Consider the following 19,806-nt stretch of genomic DNA (forward strand, 5'->3'; position numbering starts at 1 on the left):
GCTACTTGCGTTTAGTGGCAAACGTGTAAACTCGCAATAAACACTATACAACGTGTAAACAGGCCCCAACGTAAAGGCTACGCACATTTACCCGTATGCAACACATCCGTATTGACCTTATACATGTATTATGACCAAAAAAGAACAGAGAATGAAGAAAATATATTTCACATTTAAATACAAGTTAATAAACTTAATAAAGTACAATATTAAAATGAGCTTAAATCTATAGCTGACATAAATTTAAGTTAGTTAAAATAGGCCTACATTAGTCTTCATTTTTTGTGAGCGCAGATTAGTTGACAACAGCATTAGGATCTGCATAGACTCTGTAATAATGGAAATAATATGTATAGAAAATGGTGAAACAATAATATACTCTGTTAAGGCTAAGTAGGTTCGTGTTATTCTCTCACTCTCACTGAGCATAAGCGAGATGGATGTGTGATTGTGCGTATATCATGTTTTGGAAATGGTTACGGGAAAACCTTTCCAATATCACCTTGTTGTACACATACTATATTTTATGCAAATAAAAGAATTTTGTTTTGTTTTGAATTTTAAAAAATTGTTTAAATTTTAAATAATAAAAAAAGTAATTGAGTTCCCTTAAGCATAATATTACTCATTTTTAGAAATAATTTTTATATTAAGTATTAGTTTTTATGCAAAAGTAAAAAGTAGTATAAATCGTGTTCGTGAACTTCGTGATTTTTTTCTATCAAGCGAGTCAAAAACTCGGGACTCGAATCGCTAAAAGAGCGCTACAACTACGACTTTTCAAAAACTCCCTACTCTGAACTATAGTTAGTCTGTTGCCTTTTACAAATAAACTACTGAATGGGTTTTGATGAAATTTTGCATTTTAAAAAAAATACCCCACCAATGGACACATGGATAGATTTGGATAGACATGGATTCGGACCAAGCCTATGAAAATATGACGTTTATAATGAGATATCCACAGTGCAGAGTTAACTTAGACGGACTTCTAGTTGTACCAGATTATATCTGACGACCGAACCATGAAGTGATAAAAGGGAAATGACGTAGTGACGCACTACGAAACAGGCCACGCATGTGTTATAAGTTATAACAATTATAACGAACATAAGTTTAGTAGTGATTTGACTTTACCTGCTACATCTTCATACCGATGGACGTAGCGGCCGCTATCACACTACCCGCCTCCACATTGCCGAAGAACGACATCGCAAGTGCCGCCAGGCTTCCGGCTACCACGCCCGTGGCTATAAAACCCAGCTTCGCCAACAGCCATAGGCCCTTGCCGGTGTACACCACGAAACCGCCCACGCATTGCACTATGCAGGCTGCGCAACAATTACCCATCGCGGTAAATATGATGTAATCGTGGTGAAAGTGCGAAAAGTATGACGTAGTTATCAACAGCTCGATGTACTGGTGTTATTATTCAATAAACATAAACTAAGAGAAATAAAGTAAAATAACGTTAACACGAGACTATCACTGTCACCAGGGCTGCCAGTACATAAATCTTGATTATACGATCCAGTGCCTTCAACTATACGAAATTCGATTGCATTATACGAGTACACTAATTCTAAAAAAATGGGCTAATTTTAAATCAATATTTTTAAAACTGACGCGTATTTAAGTAGGTATAGCAGGTCAAACAACTTTTGATAGAAAAAGGAGCGAAATTCAAATTTTCTATGGGACGATTACAGGGACAGAATATAGTTGCCGTTCCATTAAATCATTACGATTTTTGTTCATTCAATATAGTTGGTCAAACCAAATTGTCAGTAAATAAGAACAAAAAAAAACTATACTCAGCCTTTTCTTTTGGGTGCAGCTAGTACTAGTGTAAGACAAAGATAGTATGATTCTCCCTGTCTATGTTTGAAATGAGACAGTCCTTTGACAAACTATAGCTGAGCTTGTCAAGACACTGAAGTGCTCGCATGCGGATCTTTCCTTTCTACCAAAAGTACAACTACATTACTTTTTCCCTTTGGAGCCACGCTACGCCACGATTCCCGTACTATTCAAAAACCGACAACTTCCCGATTGCCCGCCACGGCTGACAACTGACGGCCAGTCGTCCGCCATTGTATACCATTGCCCCCTGTACACAATGGCGATGGCATGGCATGGCCCATCCTTCACCACTATGTACTGGGGCCTTAACAGTATTGGCACCCTGATTGTCAGTAGTTTGACATCCGTGTTTTTTTTTCGTATCCAATTATACCGATTGACCACCTATACGTGATAGATACGAAAACAATTTGATTATACGAATTTCGTATCCAATTATACGATCTGGCAGCCCTGACTGTCACTGCCTAGAACCATAGAGTAACTTACAATACATATACTATTATACTCTTTGGTAACTTATACTAGAGCGGTACTGCATAGTAAATTTTGTAACCCCAGTAAATTCACTGCCATCGTGCCATCTGTCGACACACTTTAAAACTAAAAATAAAGATTTATAAAAATACGATAAAATGTATTTAAATATGGAGAAATGATTTTTTTTATTTGCATTAATTATTTTTATGATTTTGACCCATGTTCTTTCACTGATATGCGTTAAAATTGTTAAATAACAAACGAGACCGTCAACGCCATCTATACGACAGTAGGCCAAAGCTAGTAGCGCCCTCTGAACGAGAATCAAATTTTCTTGATTTTCGAGGCACGTTTTTTCCTTAGACTGTATCCATCTATTACGGAGTTATATCTATCTTTGCTAGAACGAATGTTCAATGTACTAAATTAGTACTACTAATAAAAATAAAATGTGCTTTCACCTGATAACTGCTGTAGGTAAATCCTCGCTCCAATGTTGCCAGAATGCGCTGCCGCTACGTGTACAGCGAAATAGTGGTGTTGGAATGCCCTGACTCAGTGTTGCCAGACGTTACTGCGTGTCGTTAAGGGCTCCACGGACCTCGCGACAAATCGCATTCGATTTTCGATACATTGCGGCTAGGAGGATATAACCAAACAGAGACGCCACGCCTGTAATTTTCTGTACAAAAAAGTCTGCCGATATTTGCGGGGGAGGGGAACGTTAAGTTTATACGTAAAAATAGCCATGTCAGATAAACGTCAGTTCATACATTGTGTATGACCATTGGCCGACTATTTTCGACAAAGACGAACGCCTATTAATGGCTACTCCGTTTGGTTATATCCTCCTAGCAAAACTGCCTAAATTACTTACTAAAAATCATCAACTTTTCCAAATTTTCCGCCAATGTAATTTTTTTAAACTTAAATACTGCGCCAATTTCGAATAAAACAACGAAGTGTATTAATTTACGATCAAAATAATTATAGAGGACCAAATAGATTACACAAGATATATCACTATGCATTTAAGATTTTTTTTTGTCTGAATGTGCTAATAATTCTGACTGAAATTATTTATTGTACAATTAAATTGGAAACAGCTCATTGGTCTTTTGTTACGCACGCCATTTTAGTTCATTGTATTTTTTTCTAAATGGCTAAATCGATTTTGATGTTTGTTTTGTATAAATAACTGGATGGTTAGATTAGATCTTCTGACAGCTGACAAGTATGATAGGTAGGTAGTTTTCGTGTTATGGAGATGTATTTATATTTCCTTTATTGTAATTACTAATAAATGTTTTTAATAATTACTGTGCAATGTACCCATTTCTCACAAACAATAAAGATTATGATTGTAAGAACAAACGAGTCGACACCTTTAACCACTCGTTTGCCCGTAACCAAATATTTATTGAATGCTTCGCAATTATACATATAATAACTGTGTAAACTGTGCTAATAGATAATAAATTTTATTATTTACACAATCTCTATAACTAAACATTCAGACGTTTGAACATGGGCGGCGATCCGAGTGAGCCCGCGCCCCAATGGTTTATGCATGATTCGGCCACCACAGGGTTGAGCGAAATGTACCTTGCCCACATTAAATTTAGGTCTTGCGCCACCACTGCGTTCGAAAACTATAAAATAATAATTACAATGTTAAAATAAAAAGATCAACTGTCTTCACGATTATTTATTGATAATAACAATACTTTGTAACGTAACATAAGTACGCAAAATGCAACATAACGGACCATCGTACCCCTTCTTGTGCTAGCTTAAGACACTTTCGGCATATAATTATATCAGTGAAAACTAAAAAAAAATATTATGCGCAAATAATCACACCAAAAAGCTGAATCTACCAGAGATTGTGACCTTTTAAAATAAATAAAATCTTTTGGGGCCTTTAGTGCATATAAGATGGTTAGATTCTCGTTCGTAGGGTTAGACCTTTACCCCATTGGTTTAGAGCTTATATTTGAGTGGCAGTAAATGGAATGTTATGCCTTTATATTAGATTAGACGATTTAAAATGATGCGACCCTCACAAAACGCATGCTATTTGATTTTGAACTGTACATAACTCATTTAAGGTCGATATTCAAACATTTTTCAGTATGTATGTCCTAAACAAAGTATTCATGTAACCAGACATTAACTTTAGGCACGAAGCTCAGGTGTCAGGTATTCTTTGCAACCTTTGTGTAAACTGAGATAGATGTCATGTACGAAAGAAAAAGTGACTACGACCTCCAGTGCCTAGGGCTGGAATCGAAACAGCGTACATTCGCGGTAAATGCCTAAACCCGCTCAGCCACCCGGATCACGGCAGCATGGGTCATCAAGTATGTATATGCAATCCCTTAACTAGGCTTGTGTAGTATATGTACTAAAATCAAAAAGACACGATTCCCTCCACTGTACTAGACCGAACTATTCCCTAATGATTCTGCTCTTAGTACGTTTTAGTACACTACACGCGAACGAAACAGAATGGGAGCGAGGACCGAGGAGTAACAAAGACAGCAAAGCGATCCGAGTGATCCGATCGAACTAAACGTCGACTCGCCGCTCGCCGAGCGCGTGCGAGCAAGATGGCCGAACGGCTCCCGCCCGGCCGGCTAGTATGAGCGAGATAGCAGATAGCCGCTTATTATGCTCAGTTTCTCTCGGTGTACTACTGTACTAAATGTACTAAAAGACCGAACTACTACAGTTGTGAGAGATTTTATCTATTTAAGTGAAATGTTAAATTTCTTCAACCACAAACCATACTTGAAAGTGTGAAGGTTAGTTTGACAGCGTCCGATATAAGACTTAGGTATACGATTAGTTACGGTGCCTTTTGGCGTACAAAAGGCCTCACGCTATTATTACGATTTGCGCTAGATATGTCTTTATAAAAATGTGTTATTTGCTGTAGTTTTTGGTCTAACCCTACATCCGAGCACACAGTCCGTTGCCGGCGCTCTACTTCAGCTTGAGGATGGTGTTCTTGAGTTTGTCGACGTTGGCGCCGGAGAACTCCTCCAGTTTCTTGGAGTTCTTCAAGAAGACGAAGGTGGGCATGGAGTTGACATTGTATTCGGCAGCGATCTCCTCGTTCTCGTCTACGTCCACCTGGAAAAAGGTAAATGAAGGTTGATAATTGCGTAGTAAAGCATGTTAATAGCAGAATAGGGTATTTGACTGTATTCAATAGTACATTATGATACAAGTGTGCTAAGTTGGTGAATACACACGAGGCGATATTGTGCGCGCGAGCTGTAAGCGAGCGCGCAATAAGAAAGCCGATGTGTGTAATGACCAATGCACACGCGTTTCATACGACTTTTTCAACACACTTGCGAGAAAAAAAAGAAAGTCATATTAATCAAATTTTAATAGTTAAAACAGTTAGTATTGTGTGTTGCATCTGTCATACTGCCGGCCGCCCCTCGCCCCGGCCGCGGACGGCGCGCCGCGCAGGCGCGAGGAGCTCGCCGGTGCCCGCCAGTCTGACCAATTAAAGAAGGCTCCCTTTCCATGCATATTATTAGCAATCAGTTACCTTCTTAACTCAGTCGAATAATATAATGAAAAAGCACGAGTGGAATAATACACTGAAAGAGCACGCGTGTTTAATATCTAGGATTATGAGCCAAAAATCGGTGGAATAAAAACGTAGTTTTGAGCAAGTGTGTTGAAAAATAAATAATTTTACACCATGCATGAAATAAAGCATCAGAAGATTAATAGAGAAACGTATAGACAGCAGTTATTTTTAGATTTTGAGAAAATATAATTGACAACATAGACATATTTTATCCCTATGCTATAATAACTTATATTCTGTGAATGCCTCGATGACATCATGCGATGGCATTGAGACTGGCGTTAATTAGGTATATATGTTTATTTAATCTTGTATTATGTTGTCTTTATATACATGATTAAGATAATATATTCACCTACAGTAGCGGAAAATAATCTATCATACTTTTTCACATACATTTGCATATTTTTTTTAGTACAACACAACATAATATAGGGCGTATGAAAACGACAATTCGATCAATCTAGTTAATTTTTAAAATAATCAATTTGCCAGAGTTTTCGCGGTAGTTCGCGGTGGGTATTAAATTGTAAAATAATGATGCGATTTAATTTTTAAACCCGAGGGCGAAAAATCGATCCATCTAGGTTTTATTGTTGGTAAGGTTCGCTTTTGAGTGTTTTCAAATAAGAAATATAATATTTATACCATTAATTGGTGTGTGTGTGTGTGTGTGTGTGTGTGTGTGTGTGTGTGTGTGTGTGTGTGTGTGTGTGTGTGTGTGGTGAAGTCCCCAATCCGCATTGTGCTAACGTGGCTGCCTACGGTGCCACGTGCAATCGCACGTAAGAATATAATATATCATCGTGATAATGATACAATAATTGTTTACTTGATATAAAGTACCTCCACCTTACAGAAAACCGCAGCCAAATAACACTAGACCCTACTAATAGTGTTGTGTTCCTGCCGGTGAGTAAGGTTGCCAGAGCTCGAGGGAGAGGAGTGTTAGAGTCGGCAACGCGCATGTAACTCCTCTGGAGTTGCAGGCGTACATAGGCTACGGAGACTGCTTAACATCAGGCGGGCCGTATGCTTGTTTGCCACCGACGTAGTATAAAAAAAAGTCTCATTTCACGAATTTTTGAATGAATGCCTGCAAAAATTGCAGTATGATAGTTTTTTTGCTACTAATGTACAGTCGCCATCAGATATATCGGAGCAGCCGAGTAGTTCACAATATCTGAACACGCACTCTAACGTCCTGACAATAAAGGCGTGTTCAGATATTTGTGAGCACCTTAGCCGCTCCGATATATCTGATGGCGACTGTAAGTAGTACGAATATTAAAAATTATTTAATGATCATAAGATTAGCTCATTATACCAATAAATCTTAGGTACCTATATGAAAATTTAAAAGGGTTTAACTTAATTATGTTATCATTCGTTTAACAGACGTGTCATCGTGTGTTTATAATATGTTTTTGTCATTTAACGTAAATTTAACGCAGTTTGTTTATAATATGTTTAATTTTTAATTGAAATTAATCGAGTTAGTTATTTTAACTTTCTACTTAGATAAATAAAGGCGTTCAAAATAATTAAATAATTATCAGAGTACATTTATAGAGCCGACGCTTATCAGCGGTGTAAATTGCACGCTATCACGCGATAACTAAACAAGTAACTTCATTTAAAAGCCACATGTTGCAAGTCATTATAAAAATATGGAATTAATTTAACATTTTTACGGCAAGGAATATATGTAATACTATCGACGTATCATATTGTACTATATTTATTATTGTTGTGTTTTTAAAGCTGTTTGAGATTGAGACTTACCTAATATTCTGTAACAGTACCGACTAGGCCTATGTTTAATCAAGATTACTATATGGAACCATAATGTGGAAGATTATTCCGCATATATTCGAGGCCATTGACAGCTGTTTAGTATCTACGGTACTAGTATGATTTGTTGCTTTGCGTTTTTGTTATATAAATTTAATATTTACCTTAAGCACGACTAGCGAATCAGCCAGCTCCTCTAGCAGGATCATCTTACAGGGCCCGCACCATGGCCATTAAGTCGATAACATAACGGTGCCTACTACGCCCATGTTCATTCAAGATTAAAATATGGGACCATAATGTGGGGTAAACTTCCGCACATATTCGAAGCTCCTGACAACTGTTTAGTATATGTGTAAAAATGTTGTTTTGTCACAATCAGCCAGTATTTGGCGTACAATATATTGTTGTTGTTGTTGTTGTGGCGTATTGTGTTGTTGTTGTAAATTTAATATTTACCTTAAGCACGACCAGCGCATCAGCCATCTCGTTGGCGAGCTCCTCTAGTTTGGGCCCGATCATTTTGCAGGGTCCGCACCAGGTGGCCATGAAGTCGATGACCACCAGCTTGTCGCCGGCCTCGGACAGCCTGGTCTTCAGGTCGTCGGCGTCTTTGATGTGGATGGCCATTTTACTGAAACAATATGGTTGGCTCAATTAGATTTTTTTTAACAGACTGAGACAATCAATGGGGTTGGCAACTGTCAAAGGTTTTTATAGTTGGCGCCAGAATAGGGTTTTTTACCTGTCTAGTTTTGTTCTATGAGATTTGGCTTAAAAGGCTAGCATCCAGGCAAAAAAAAGCGTTTTGTAAAGCTTAGTATAAGTATGCCTGTATGCGTTCTTGGCAGCATTAGCGAAAGGATTAATACCTGTCTGTTTAATCTCATATAGTGTTAACTATACCGTCTGCTAAAATTTATCAAATTTGAACTTGTTGGCTATCCAGCAAAGGATAAATGACTATACTTTAATGAGCCAATTATTGGGTATTCGATTCCCCGAAATTGAAATCAATGACCCAACAGCCCAAAAGTTTCTAAAAAGTTAGGTGACCTCTTATTTTGACTTATGACCGAAGAATGATAGGCCGGCCACACATTTTTAGGGTTCCGTACCCAAAGGGTAAAAACGGGACCCTATTACTAAAACTCCGCTGTCCGTCTGTCTGTCTGTCACCAGGCTGTATCTCATGACCGTGATAGCTAGACAGTTGAAATTTTCACAGATGATGTATTTATGTTGCCGCTATAACAACAAATACTAAAAAGTACGGAACCCTCGGTGCGCGAGTCCGACTCGCACTTGGCGGGTTTTTTCTGTCGTGTTGTGTCGTGACGCATCAGAACGGCAATCGGTTTCATACATTTAATATGGTTGCGTTCACATTTGTCTGACGTGTCGTGAAACCGATATGCGTCACGACACAACACAACACGACACGTCAGACAAATGTGAATCTGGCTTTATGTGCAGGCAACCATATTAAATTTATGATACCGATTGCCGTTCTGATGCGTCACGACACAACAGACAAATGTGAATCCGGCTTTATAAAGTTGCATACGCGGAAGTAAAATAAAAAGCATAATATAGAGTCATCTAACACCTACTGAGTACTACCTATATTAGTAAATTTAGTAAATATATTAGTATCGAACGCGTCGCGACCTTCAGACATGACCTAACCCGAATAAGACGACGTTTTCAACGCAAGTAGCTATGGCTATGACTCAGCCGTCTCGTCAACTATGGTGCCAAGACAAGTAAAAAACGTATCTCAATAGTAGTTTTATTGAGGCACCGTTTTATTGCTGGAGGCTACGATTAACAACTATAAGTAACTACTGAATTCATTTGGCGAAGATTTTAATACAAATTGAGTATTAGATATATGTATTATTAAAATTACTTTTTATAAAATAAATTAAATTAGTTGGTGATTAAAAATTATATTAAGGGGTCATCACACGCTTAGGGTGGGGGGGTGCTACTATTCTAAAAAGGGTCAAGAAAATGTGACATGTTGTGACAAGGGGGAGGGGGGAGTCGCAAACTTTGTGAGCTCACATTAACTTATTTAAATTATTTTATTCGCTGTACAGTTAAATAATAAGTTTTTGGAACGATAATCGTTTTTAATCGTTTAATTTTCTTTCCTAATCTGTTTTGGGTTATAAAATTACTAATATTTATTTTGTCTAAAATATTTTGATGAAGTATTACTATTACTTAATTCAATTTGACGATTTCATTGAAAACATGTGACGTCACACCCCCTGTTGTGACGTCACATGTTGGGGGGGGGGGTTGCCAAATGTGACCAAGTGTGACAAGGAGGGGTCAAAAAAAAATCGAGTGACGTAATTAATGGATGAACCGTAATTATAATTATCACAATGTGTCAGTGTCACGATACAGATTTCATTTTAATTCATAAAGTTAATAATGTATTACTAATTATGGTGCAATAAACAAACCCAACAATATAGTAATTGAGGTCCTTCTTACTTCCTCTAACAAACAATACTACTTTAGAAAGAGATATATACTATAGCAATAAAATAGGCGTAATTATCATGGCGCCAGCGCCACCAGTTGGAACGAATACAAGTTCAACGTATAGACGACATGGTTCCAAACCACAATTGTATAAAAAATTGACATAACTTGTTTTTACATTAAATTTTGATGTTAATTTTTTTCATATTCATTTTAATGTCTCGTCTAATCAAATAATCATGACGTGACGAATTATGCTAAATAACAATTGGAGAGATACTGATAGGTATAAAATGCCGAGTTGCCGACCCAACCTGATAAACTTTAAAATACTTAGTTTGTTTTATCTATTGAAAGTAAAAACCAGATAACATGATAAAAAACACTCATGTGCCGATTGTGACGCTGTACCTACTTTTAACCTAAATATAAATTAATAATTCGGTTAAGTAATATGTTATTTTAGTATTAGAAAGAAATGTACAGAAGTAAGCATGAGGTTTTTTTATCGGCACATACATTAATGAAATAATTTCAACTAGCACAAGATATCACTTTAAAAAAAAACCGCCTTGTTGTGCTTAATTTAAAATCTCATGCTTACTTCTTAGGAGTATTTTTAATACTAAAAAAGCGAGCTCTAGTTAAGCCAGAAAATAGTATGTAGAAGAATCTTTGGTTTAATCATGAATGAAAGAAAATGAAAATAAACAGAACACAACAACTATTCAACTAGCAAAGACTTATGCCAAGGGTAAATCGATAAACTCACCTAATGAACTAGAAAAATATCACAGATAGAATTAAAACTAAACGACGCGTCCTATCGAGCTAAGCGTGAAGACTGAATCGTAAATTATGGCGACCGTGGTTTAAATAGTGGATGACGACATCATACAACGGTATTGTAAAGTATTAAGAGTTTTTTTAGGATGGCATTTCTCCTGGCGAGATTGCGGAAGAGTACTTCGGCGTTCCTGTGGCCTCGCCATATAGCCCTGAGGCGGCAAAGAGAGGGTTTAGTGGGTAAACCATGGGTCTCATTAGCCTATATGGGAGTCCCACATAAATATCCCCGCGCCTGGGTGGTATGCGTAACGCATTCCCCCTCTATAAAAAACCGGACAAGTGCGAGTAGTACTCGCCCACCGAGGGTTCCGTACTTTTTTAGTATTTTTTGTTATAGCGGCAACAGAAATACATCATCTGTGAAAATTTCAGCTGTCTAGTTATCACGGTTAATGAGATACAGCCTGGTGATAGACAGACGGACAGTAGTCTTAGTAATAGGGTCCCGTTTTTACCCTTTGGATACGGAACCTTAAAAAAGGATGGCATTACTCGGTATGACTTGTGAAAATTTTGTCGTCATAATATTGAATGGGCAATTCTGAGTGCCGCGAACACCGAATTTCCATTGCGGGCATCTTTCCCAGTCACTCTAATTACGCCCTAATTGGAGTAAAAGAAAAAGATGCCCGCAATTTGCGAACTTTGGTGTTCGCGGTAGGCCGTCTGTATTGAACTGTATTCAGAGATTCGGGTGTAACGGTGAAGGAATCTGGTGATTGGGTTTCCCGATGACTCATCAACATTATGTTTCTTTCAGCTTGATATGTATATTCGTATGAGGATGAATAGGTCAATTTGTATCCGGTGACCAGTAAAATGAAATGATGACATGGAATATGTGATAAATGAAAACTTTACACCCATAAACATATAAATTATAAGTCATTCCTGTGGACACATCAGTGAAAGAGAAAATGAGTATAATTTTCGCAAGAGTTCCGTCAATCTAATTGCTGTGCCTGTGTATCACCCTATAGCACAATCGGATTAAGTCTCACCGGTGAGACTTAATCCGATTGTGCTACTATTCTAAAACAGACATCTGATTCGGACCAAATAAAAACATTACGTGGTTTTACCGCTTCTAAAATCATCATTTTACTATCCGGTTCAGCCCGGCGCCGAGTGAGGAAATGCCAAATTAGATTGTCTTCACAAGAGAGCAATGACATATTTATTAGCCCATATCTATAATTGGGTGCGAGTGGGACGACAATATTTTATTGGAGATTGTTAAACTAGTTCACAATTTTTAAATTTTCAATCCTTTACAAATTAAGAAAAATATGTAACCCCAGGAGAAAAAAATGGAAACAACATTGTTTTCTTTATTATCTCGTGTTCCTTATATTATTATTGTATATTGGTAACCAACATTTTACATTAGGCAACCCCAAAAACTAAAAAATACAATAAGTATTATACATAGTATAAACTACTGTGTCGTTTATTATTTATTTATTGAGAAGAAACCAAAGTCTTTAAACATACATCAATTATTTTTTAGTATAAACTTATTTATCTAGTTTTTGAATTCACCTGACCCGAAAGACGAATAAATAGATACTACATTTATCGAAATCGACTCGGTAGTTTCTACGGTACGATGGGACAGACTAGAAGTCTCTAAAACCCTCTCTCCTCTGGAATCTGTCTTATCCTTATCAATTACATATTCAGCAAACCATTATGACAGTTGAAGTAGCAGTTTTGATCATAGTTCATATTAACATTAACACCTGACCCAAAAGACTTGCACTTAAATAAAGTAGGTAAGATGCTTCAAGCAACACCGGCTTCCGACATGTCGGAAGGGAGGAGCCCAAGCGATATCTTACCGTACAAATCATTCTGCCATTTTTTGCGGAGGGAAACGTGCAGTCGCACTTCTCACTCACTACATACAAAATCCAATCTCTAATGACGACACAAATACATAGAAAATGACTTAAATGACACACGTCAAAGACAAATCTTGCACACCTCAATTTCTTTTTGTGTATGGACGAGTCACAACATGCACCGCCATAGGTACAGTTGTACCTATACTTCGGCAAATAGTACGAATGCCGTCTCCCTTCCCGGTGGTGCTCGAAGGTAAGATGAGATCACCTATTTAAACCATTTGTGGTACTTAAACACCATGAATTGCCAAAAGTGTTGCTAATCTTTTTAACTTCTGCACTATTTGGGTGGATCAACCTTTATCAGTTATTATTGTGTCCGGTTTCCGGTTGTCCAGGGGACAATAGTGGCATAGTTTGTTAGAAGAAATGTTGTAGATATCACGTTATACTAACATGCTTATGCTTAAAGTATTTTATTACACATAACTTGGGTACGGTGACAGCTATCATCTCAATACATATTTTGCGTTTTAACGTTTTAAATTTTCTGGCGGTGACAGCTGTCATCGTAACCAAGCTATGTAAAAATACAAGGGAACGTAACCATGACAACAAGTCACACTAAAAACCCGATTCGCCTATTTTTTGTTTGCGGGTGCTTCAATATATATTTTAGTCTACCTATAGTCTATTTTTGTAATCCTGTGTTGTGTACTGATTACTACTACTACTACTACTAACACCTAATAATAAATTCTAGTTTCCCCTCCGGGCTGGAAGGTCAGATGGTATTCATTTTCGTTAAAAGCAGAACCGGCGCCAATTCTTCGCATTAGTTTGCCTACTGAAACCCTGGTTTTAGAATGCAACCGAGAAACCTGCCCGCGCTACAATACAATAATTTAATTAAAAAGTCACCACAGGGACGATAAATCTCTACAAAAACAGGTATTTGTTCAAATCTAAATGTTTTCCTATTACGAATCGTGTAACTTTTGCCTCGTCATATTGAGGAAATGGTTTTCTGTACAATTTTCCGTAATACCGCATAATAATTTCCGCATTGGTACTAAATTTTGATTTAAATCTACTTTTGCCTGAAGTCAAGCAGAAGCACATTTTAATGAAATATCTTGCCATTCCTCAACATCTTCCTAGCGTTATCTTTTAAATACTGATTTTACATACATACTTTTAAATAAATATTTTTATTCTTATACATATAATCACGCCAATTTCCCGGAGGGGTAGGCAGAGACCACGGATTTCCATTTGCTACGATCCTGACATACCTCTTTCACTTCCTTCACTTTCATAACATTCCTCATACACGCTCGCCGGTTTAAGGTGCTCTTGACCTGGCCTTTCTTCAGGATTTCCCCGATCTGATCAGAGAAAGTCCGCCGAAGTCTACCCCTTCCAACTCCCGCTTCTACTTCTCCCTTATACTGTGCCCTTATACACTCTCTTTGTTAGCCTTCTTTCACTCATTCTATCCACGTGTCCAAACCATCTCAACATAACTTTCTCAATTTTTGTCACTACATCTTCGTTCAGTCTACACTTTTCCCTTATCACACTGTTCGTAATTCTATCTTGTAATCCTGATTTTTTGGTATTTTAATGTATCAAACATGCGTCTTTGTGGCCATTATGCCATTTCTATAACAGGCCATCTACTGAGCATGTTTAAATCGTCATACAACATCTCTTCGAACAAACTGTGCCAGTATTGTCCCTTGGACAACGGGACAGGATAACAACAACACAAAAAAAGTTGATTCGCTCATTTGATGCTGCCCGTTATAAATGCGAAAGTAACGAAAACCACATTTTGCTGATTCGAAAGAAAAACACACGAAAGAATACATAACAATGATATATCAGCAAATTAAAATAAGCAAAATTAGCAAAAAATATCAATGCCATGCAATGTCAAGATCGCAACCCAGTCAAATGACTCACTAAATGCACAGTGATACCAAAGACATAACTCTGTAATAGATGGATACAGTCTAAGGAAAAAACGTGCCTCGAAAATCAAGAAAATTTGATTCTCGATCAGATGGCGCCACTACCTTCGGCCTACTCTCGTATAGAGGGCGTTGACGGTTTTGTTTGTTATTTAACAATTTTAACGCATATCAGTGAAAGAACATGGGTCAAAATCATAAAAATAATTAATGCAAATAAAAAAAACATTTATCCATATATAAATACATTTTATCGTATTTTTATAAATCTTCATTTTTAGTTTTAAAGTGTGTCGATAGATGGCAGTGAATTTACTGTGGTTACAAAATTTACTATGACAGTACCGCTCTATAATATTATATCCTCTTTGGTGATACCAACACAGGCATTTTTTTATTTTCGACCTTCTTCATATTATTATAGCTTTAGAATTGAATTTGGGGCGGTGATATTTTAAATCTGTTCTATTCAGTTCTATTCATTCTATTAAGTTGCGGCGAAATAAGGTACCATACAAATATATTTTTTCAAACCTATTACTTTTACTATAAAATTGACTTTTGAATGCATTCAGTAGATGAGCACTTAAAATTGCAGCAGTCAAAGGAAGTGTAATTTCGGATTCAACTTTAAATTAAAAAATATATGACTGTTTGTGTTCTAAATAAAATTTAAAAAAGGCAAACAAGAATCAAGATATTTTTAGAGACAAGTCTGCAACGATTTTGATAGCACACGCAGTGCTAGTGTTATTCATACGTCATACTTTCATAGAAAATTTTTTTCCCCTCACTAGCTCGGAAAGTTGTCTTTTAACCTTCAAAACAAGCGGTGAAAAACGCGTATTATCCACTAGTGGGAAAGTAATTTGACCTTGGATGGAGCGTGTTTAAGTAGCTTGACAGATAACAAAATGATAATGGTTCGTTCAATATTAATTATCATTAAATAAATGGTTTGAGAATCTAATAAAAAATATCAAATTTAGCTTTATTTAATGATTTTAAGTCGTAAACCTTAAAATTCCATAAGAAACGTTTGTTTTTTTACAATGATGTTAAATATAATTCTGAACGCACAAGTTGAGTCGATGCAATTTCAAGACGCATCGTTGACATTTAATACGTCAGAAATGTCAACATTGTCAACAAATTATTTACTTAAAAACTTTTCTCATCGACTCCGTAAAAATACACAACTTCCAGTTTTCTGTTATAATATCGTAAAAAAATGAGTGATTTCAGTGATGAAGATGATCTAACGCCTGTGGATGTTGCACTTTCCTCGCTATAGTGAGGGGAAAAGTTTTGTGTTACACACGGGTGCAAATGTATTTTACTTCTCGTGTGTTGAAGAACTCGCTACGCTCAGGATTCTATTTTAGAACCACTCGCTTCGCTCGTGGTTCAACTATAGACTCCTTTCGCTTGCTCGTGTTTCAATTCTACACTCGCGGGTAAAATACAACTTTGCACCCTTGTAACTATTGACGTTTCAAGTAACGTGTCAAGAGAGATATTTTTCGTGACGTGTCAATAGCAGCAAATATAAACTTCTTGGCGCTGTGGCGTGAACTGACGACGTTAAAATACCTATTTCATCATGGTTACTTTACTAGGAATCTATGTCCTAGCCTAGATTCTATGAGTCTACTCAAAAACTCATACCTATCTGTTAATAACTATACTCTCATAAACCCCATGTTCAGGCAAATACACATCATCAACTACACAAACAAATAACACGGTAATTACCTGTTCCTAACCGCCTCGAAGCCGGCTTCAATGGGGCAAGGGGCAGAGCCCCCGCTCTCGTTGGTTCTTAAATTTAATGTTCCGAGTTCCTTAACACCTTTTACACAAACACAGAACCGTCACAGGTCAAAAGTATAGCATTTTCACAATAAAACCGTTTTTATTACAGCGCGACAGCAAAAACGTGCCGCCCGTATTTTGTTTTCTCTTGCGACTTGTTTAGTTGTTTCCCTTTTTAGCCACGGGCGGAGCTCACCGGAGAGCGGCGTGACTGTCGCGCGATCGGCGCAAGGACGGCGTTTTCCCGCCTCATTTGAATTATTTATTTATTTATTTAAACTTTATTGCACAAGCAAAGAAAAATGTACAAATGGCGGACTTAATGCCAAAAGGCATTCTCTACCAGTCAACCATTAGGTCAAACAGAGACATAAATGTTGGTGCAGGATAGATTCATACAATATAACGAGAAATAGAACCAAAAAAAAGGTCAAATATTAATTATGTAATAATTATTGAATTATGTAGCCGCTTAGACATGTTTTATTATGCCTGAACACTATCTTAATAACCGGCATTAAAGCCCTTCCAAGAACCCTACATGGCTCTCCGCTCTTGCTTCACATTCACAGAAAAGGGGCGTTTACAGATAACCTACTATCGCCCACATTGATAACCAGTGACGTAACGTGAAGTAATCTAGCCGTGGACGAAATCGCATCTGCGAGGCCCTTTTCTTTCACTGTGCTCGAAGGGGCCTCGCGCGAGGCCCCCCTCGGGGCGTGAGGCCGTGGGCGACGGCCCACTTCACCCACGACTAGCTACGCCACTGTTGATAATGATAACTGACAATTCGACCTTATTGCAACGCCTGAAGGTATATCGATAGTAAATTAAGTAATGCTTTTAATGCCTACTTAATTCCCAAAGATGTTCTAATTAGAACCTTTCATAAACCAAATTTCTTTTGTTTCGTTGATTTCTCAAACAAACAAAATTAGTCCCGATACACTATACAACAAGGTTTAAATTAAAAATAGGAAAATTTTGGACGATAGGCCTTTGAGAGTATATGTTATCGGAGTTCACATTTATTCTGGTTCAGTCTGTGATGCGATATGCAATTAATAGGTGCGGTAAGTTAAACCAGCCAATGATAGCTTCTGGAAATAACTGAGTCATTAACAGTGCGTCATATGAGTAATACAAACTAAACTGACTTATAGTATACCTTATGTTGTGGTAATAAGAATTAGGAATGGTCAGGGTCTGCGGTACAGGAATGCAGTGAATAAATCACTTGATTATCTGCTGCATCATGGTGCATACTGCATTCTAAGATTGTAGATTCCAATTGGTATGGTATTGACACTTAATTACATATTGAACTCATGGACTCTATGTTAACAGTACCTTCGAATTAGAAATTATATGTAGGTAAAATAAATAAATATAATAGGACATTCTTACATACAGATTGACTAAGTCCCACGGTAAACCCAAGGAGGCTTGTGTTATGGGTACTCAGACAACGATATATATATAATATATAAATACATAGAAAACACTCATGACTCAGGAACAAACATCTGTGCTCATCACACGAATAAATGCCCTTACCGGGATTCGAACCCAGGACCATCGGCTTCACAGGCAGGGTCACTACCCACTAGACCAGACTAGTCGTCAACCTATAGGCTGACACCATATAGTATGTGACTATTAATAGTAAAGAGAAAGAAGAGAAATATGTACAAGTTTATAAGTAAAATATATACAATATTAAGAAATTTTACCATTGCTTTAGGTATTCATTGCGAAGAGATGATGCTTTGACAAGCCACTTTTTTATGTGAAATGGAGCCATTACAATTTTTTTAAGGATTTACACTTCAATTTTACATGAAAGATAAAGTTTGACATTTGAATTTTTTTATTTGAAGATAAAAATTCAAAGAGAATAAACCTATTTCACACAAATAGTTGACTTGATTCAAACCTACTTGCCTTCACAGATGTAGTATAAACATGTGGGAACTTCTAACAATAGGCTATTTTAACAGCCTTAATCAAGTTTAATTAGTACTTTAAATTCTCAGTTAGAGTTATAAAAACTGTGTGTACCTATCGATTTTTTATAATAGCAATTACAATTTAATCCTCACAAAGTTAGTGTGTATAGCACAAGGTTACAGTATTAATAAGTGAAGTGACGCCGTGCAACGAGCGTAGTTGTACGAATAGATGATTAATGTTACCTATAATCTATCGATACCAACATCGCTATATTTCAATAAAGATAATTACAGTTAGCCTTCGATTTGTACGTGGATAAGTAACCAAAACGAAAAGAAGACCAAATGCAAATGAGCGACTAATTGAGTACGCTATTAAACGCGCAAACAACTCTCAGGCGTGGAAAACAATAAAAAAATAACGACGTCAGTTGGCAAATTACTTAATAGGTTGGGTAGACATTTTTATCAATGAAACGTGTTAACGCTATTAATACATGTGTATTACTCTGGCATAAGGAAATTGATCAAGAAAAGGGTACTTACAGATAACTTGCGAGAATGAAACTGGAATAATCACACCAAACCACGCGGTGACACAATCGCAGGTCGCTGAGAAGTGTCAGCCACAGATTAATAATATGTAGCAAGTGTCAGCACTGTCAGCAGTCAAGTCAAACGGTAAAAAAATGTACAAGCGGAAGAGCTGCGTCATTAAATATCTTGACAGTTCTTTATTTATTATTGGTTGATTTACGTTTATGTAGCAATTTTCTTCCAATTAATCAAGTCCATATCTAGTTGAAGCCAGGAACAACCAATAAGAATTTGCATTGAGACTTGAGACGTTTTATCTTGGAGTAAAAGTTGAGCGTTAAGGGCAAGTCTCAAGTGAGGATTTTATTATGATTTCGCTTTGATTATTCAGTGGCAACTCGTTTGACGCTTGACGACTTTTGTCTAATTCTAACTATCTCACTCTGTTCTATTGATAAATCGTAGTAGTCTGTGGAGACCTTAACAAAATACTTGAAAAACTTCTCAATTTCAAGCTGGCATCTGGCTTAAAGGACTCGCATCCAGGCCATAAATGTTAAAAAAAAAAAAAAAAA

At 37.0% G+C, this 19,806-nt stretch overlaps 1 protein-coding gene and 1 long non-coding RNA gene across 2 annotated transcripts; both read right to left on the reverse strand.

The window, feature by feature from the left end:
* Positions 1–147: 147 nt before the first annotated feature.
* Positions 148–1,483, reverse strand: LOC134751818 (uncharacterized). The gene is made up of 2 exons (XR_010128708.1): positions 1,138–1,483; positions 148–329 (listed from the first exon to the last, which is right to left on the reverse strand). It is a non-coding gene; the product is annotated as an uncharacterized LOC134751818 (long non-coding RNA).
* Positions 1,484–4,036: 2,553 nt separating this feature from the next.
* LOC134751903 (thioredoxin-2) lies at positions 4,037–19,389 on the reverse strand. Its single transcript, XM_063687455.1, has 3 exons — positions 19,241–19,389; positions 8,210–8,384; positions 4,037–5,481 (listed from the first exon to the last, which is right to left on the reverse strand). Exons 2-3 carry the CDS (start codon positions 8,378–8,380, stop codon positions 5,332–5,334), a joined length of 321 nt encoding a protein of 106 aa, XP_063543525.1. The 5' UTR covers positions 8,381–8,384; positions 19,241–19,389; the 3' UTR covers positions 4,037–5,331.
* Between the last annotated feature and the right edge of the window lie 417 nt (positions 19,390–19,806).

This window comes from Cydia strobilella, chromosome 23 (genome assembly GCF_947568885.1).
Source record: "Cydia strobilella chromosome 23, ilCydStro3.1, whole genome shotgun sequence".
In the NCBI taxonomy this organism is placed as follows: Eukaryota; Metazoa; Arthropoda; class Insecta; order Lepidoptera; family Tortricidae; genus Cydia; species Cydia strobilella.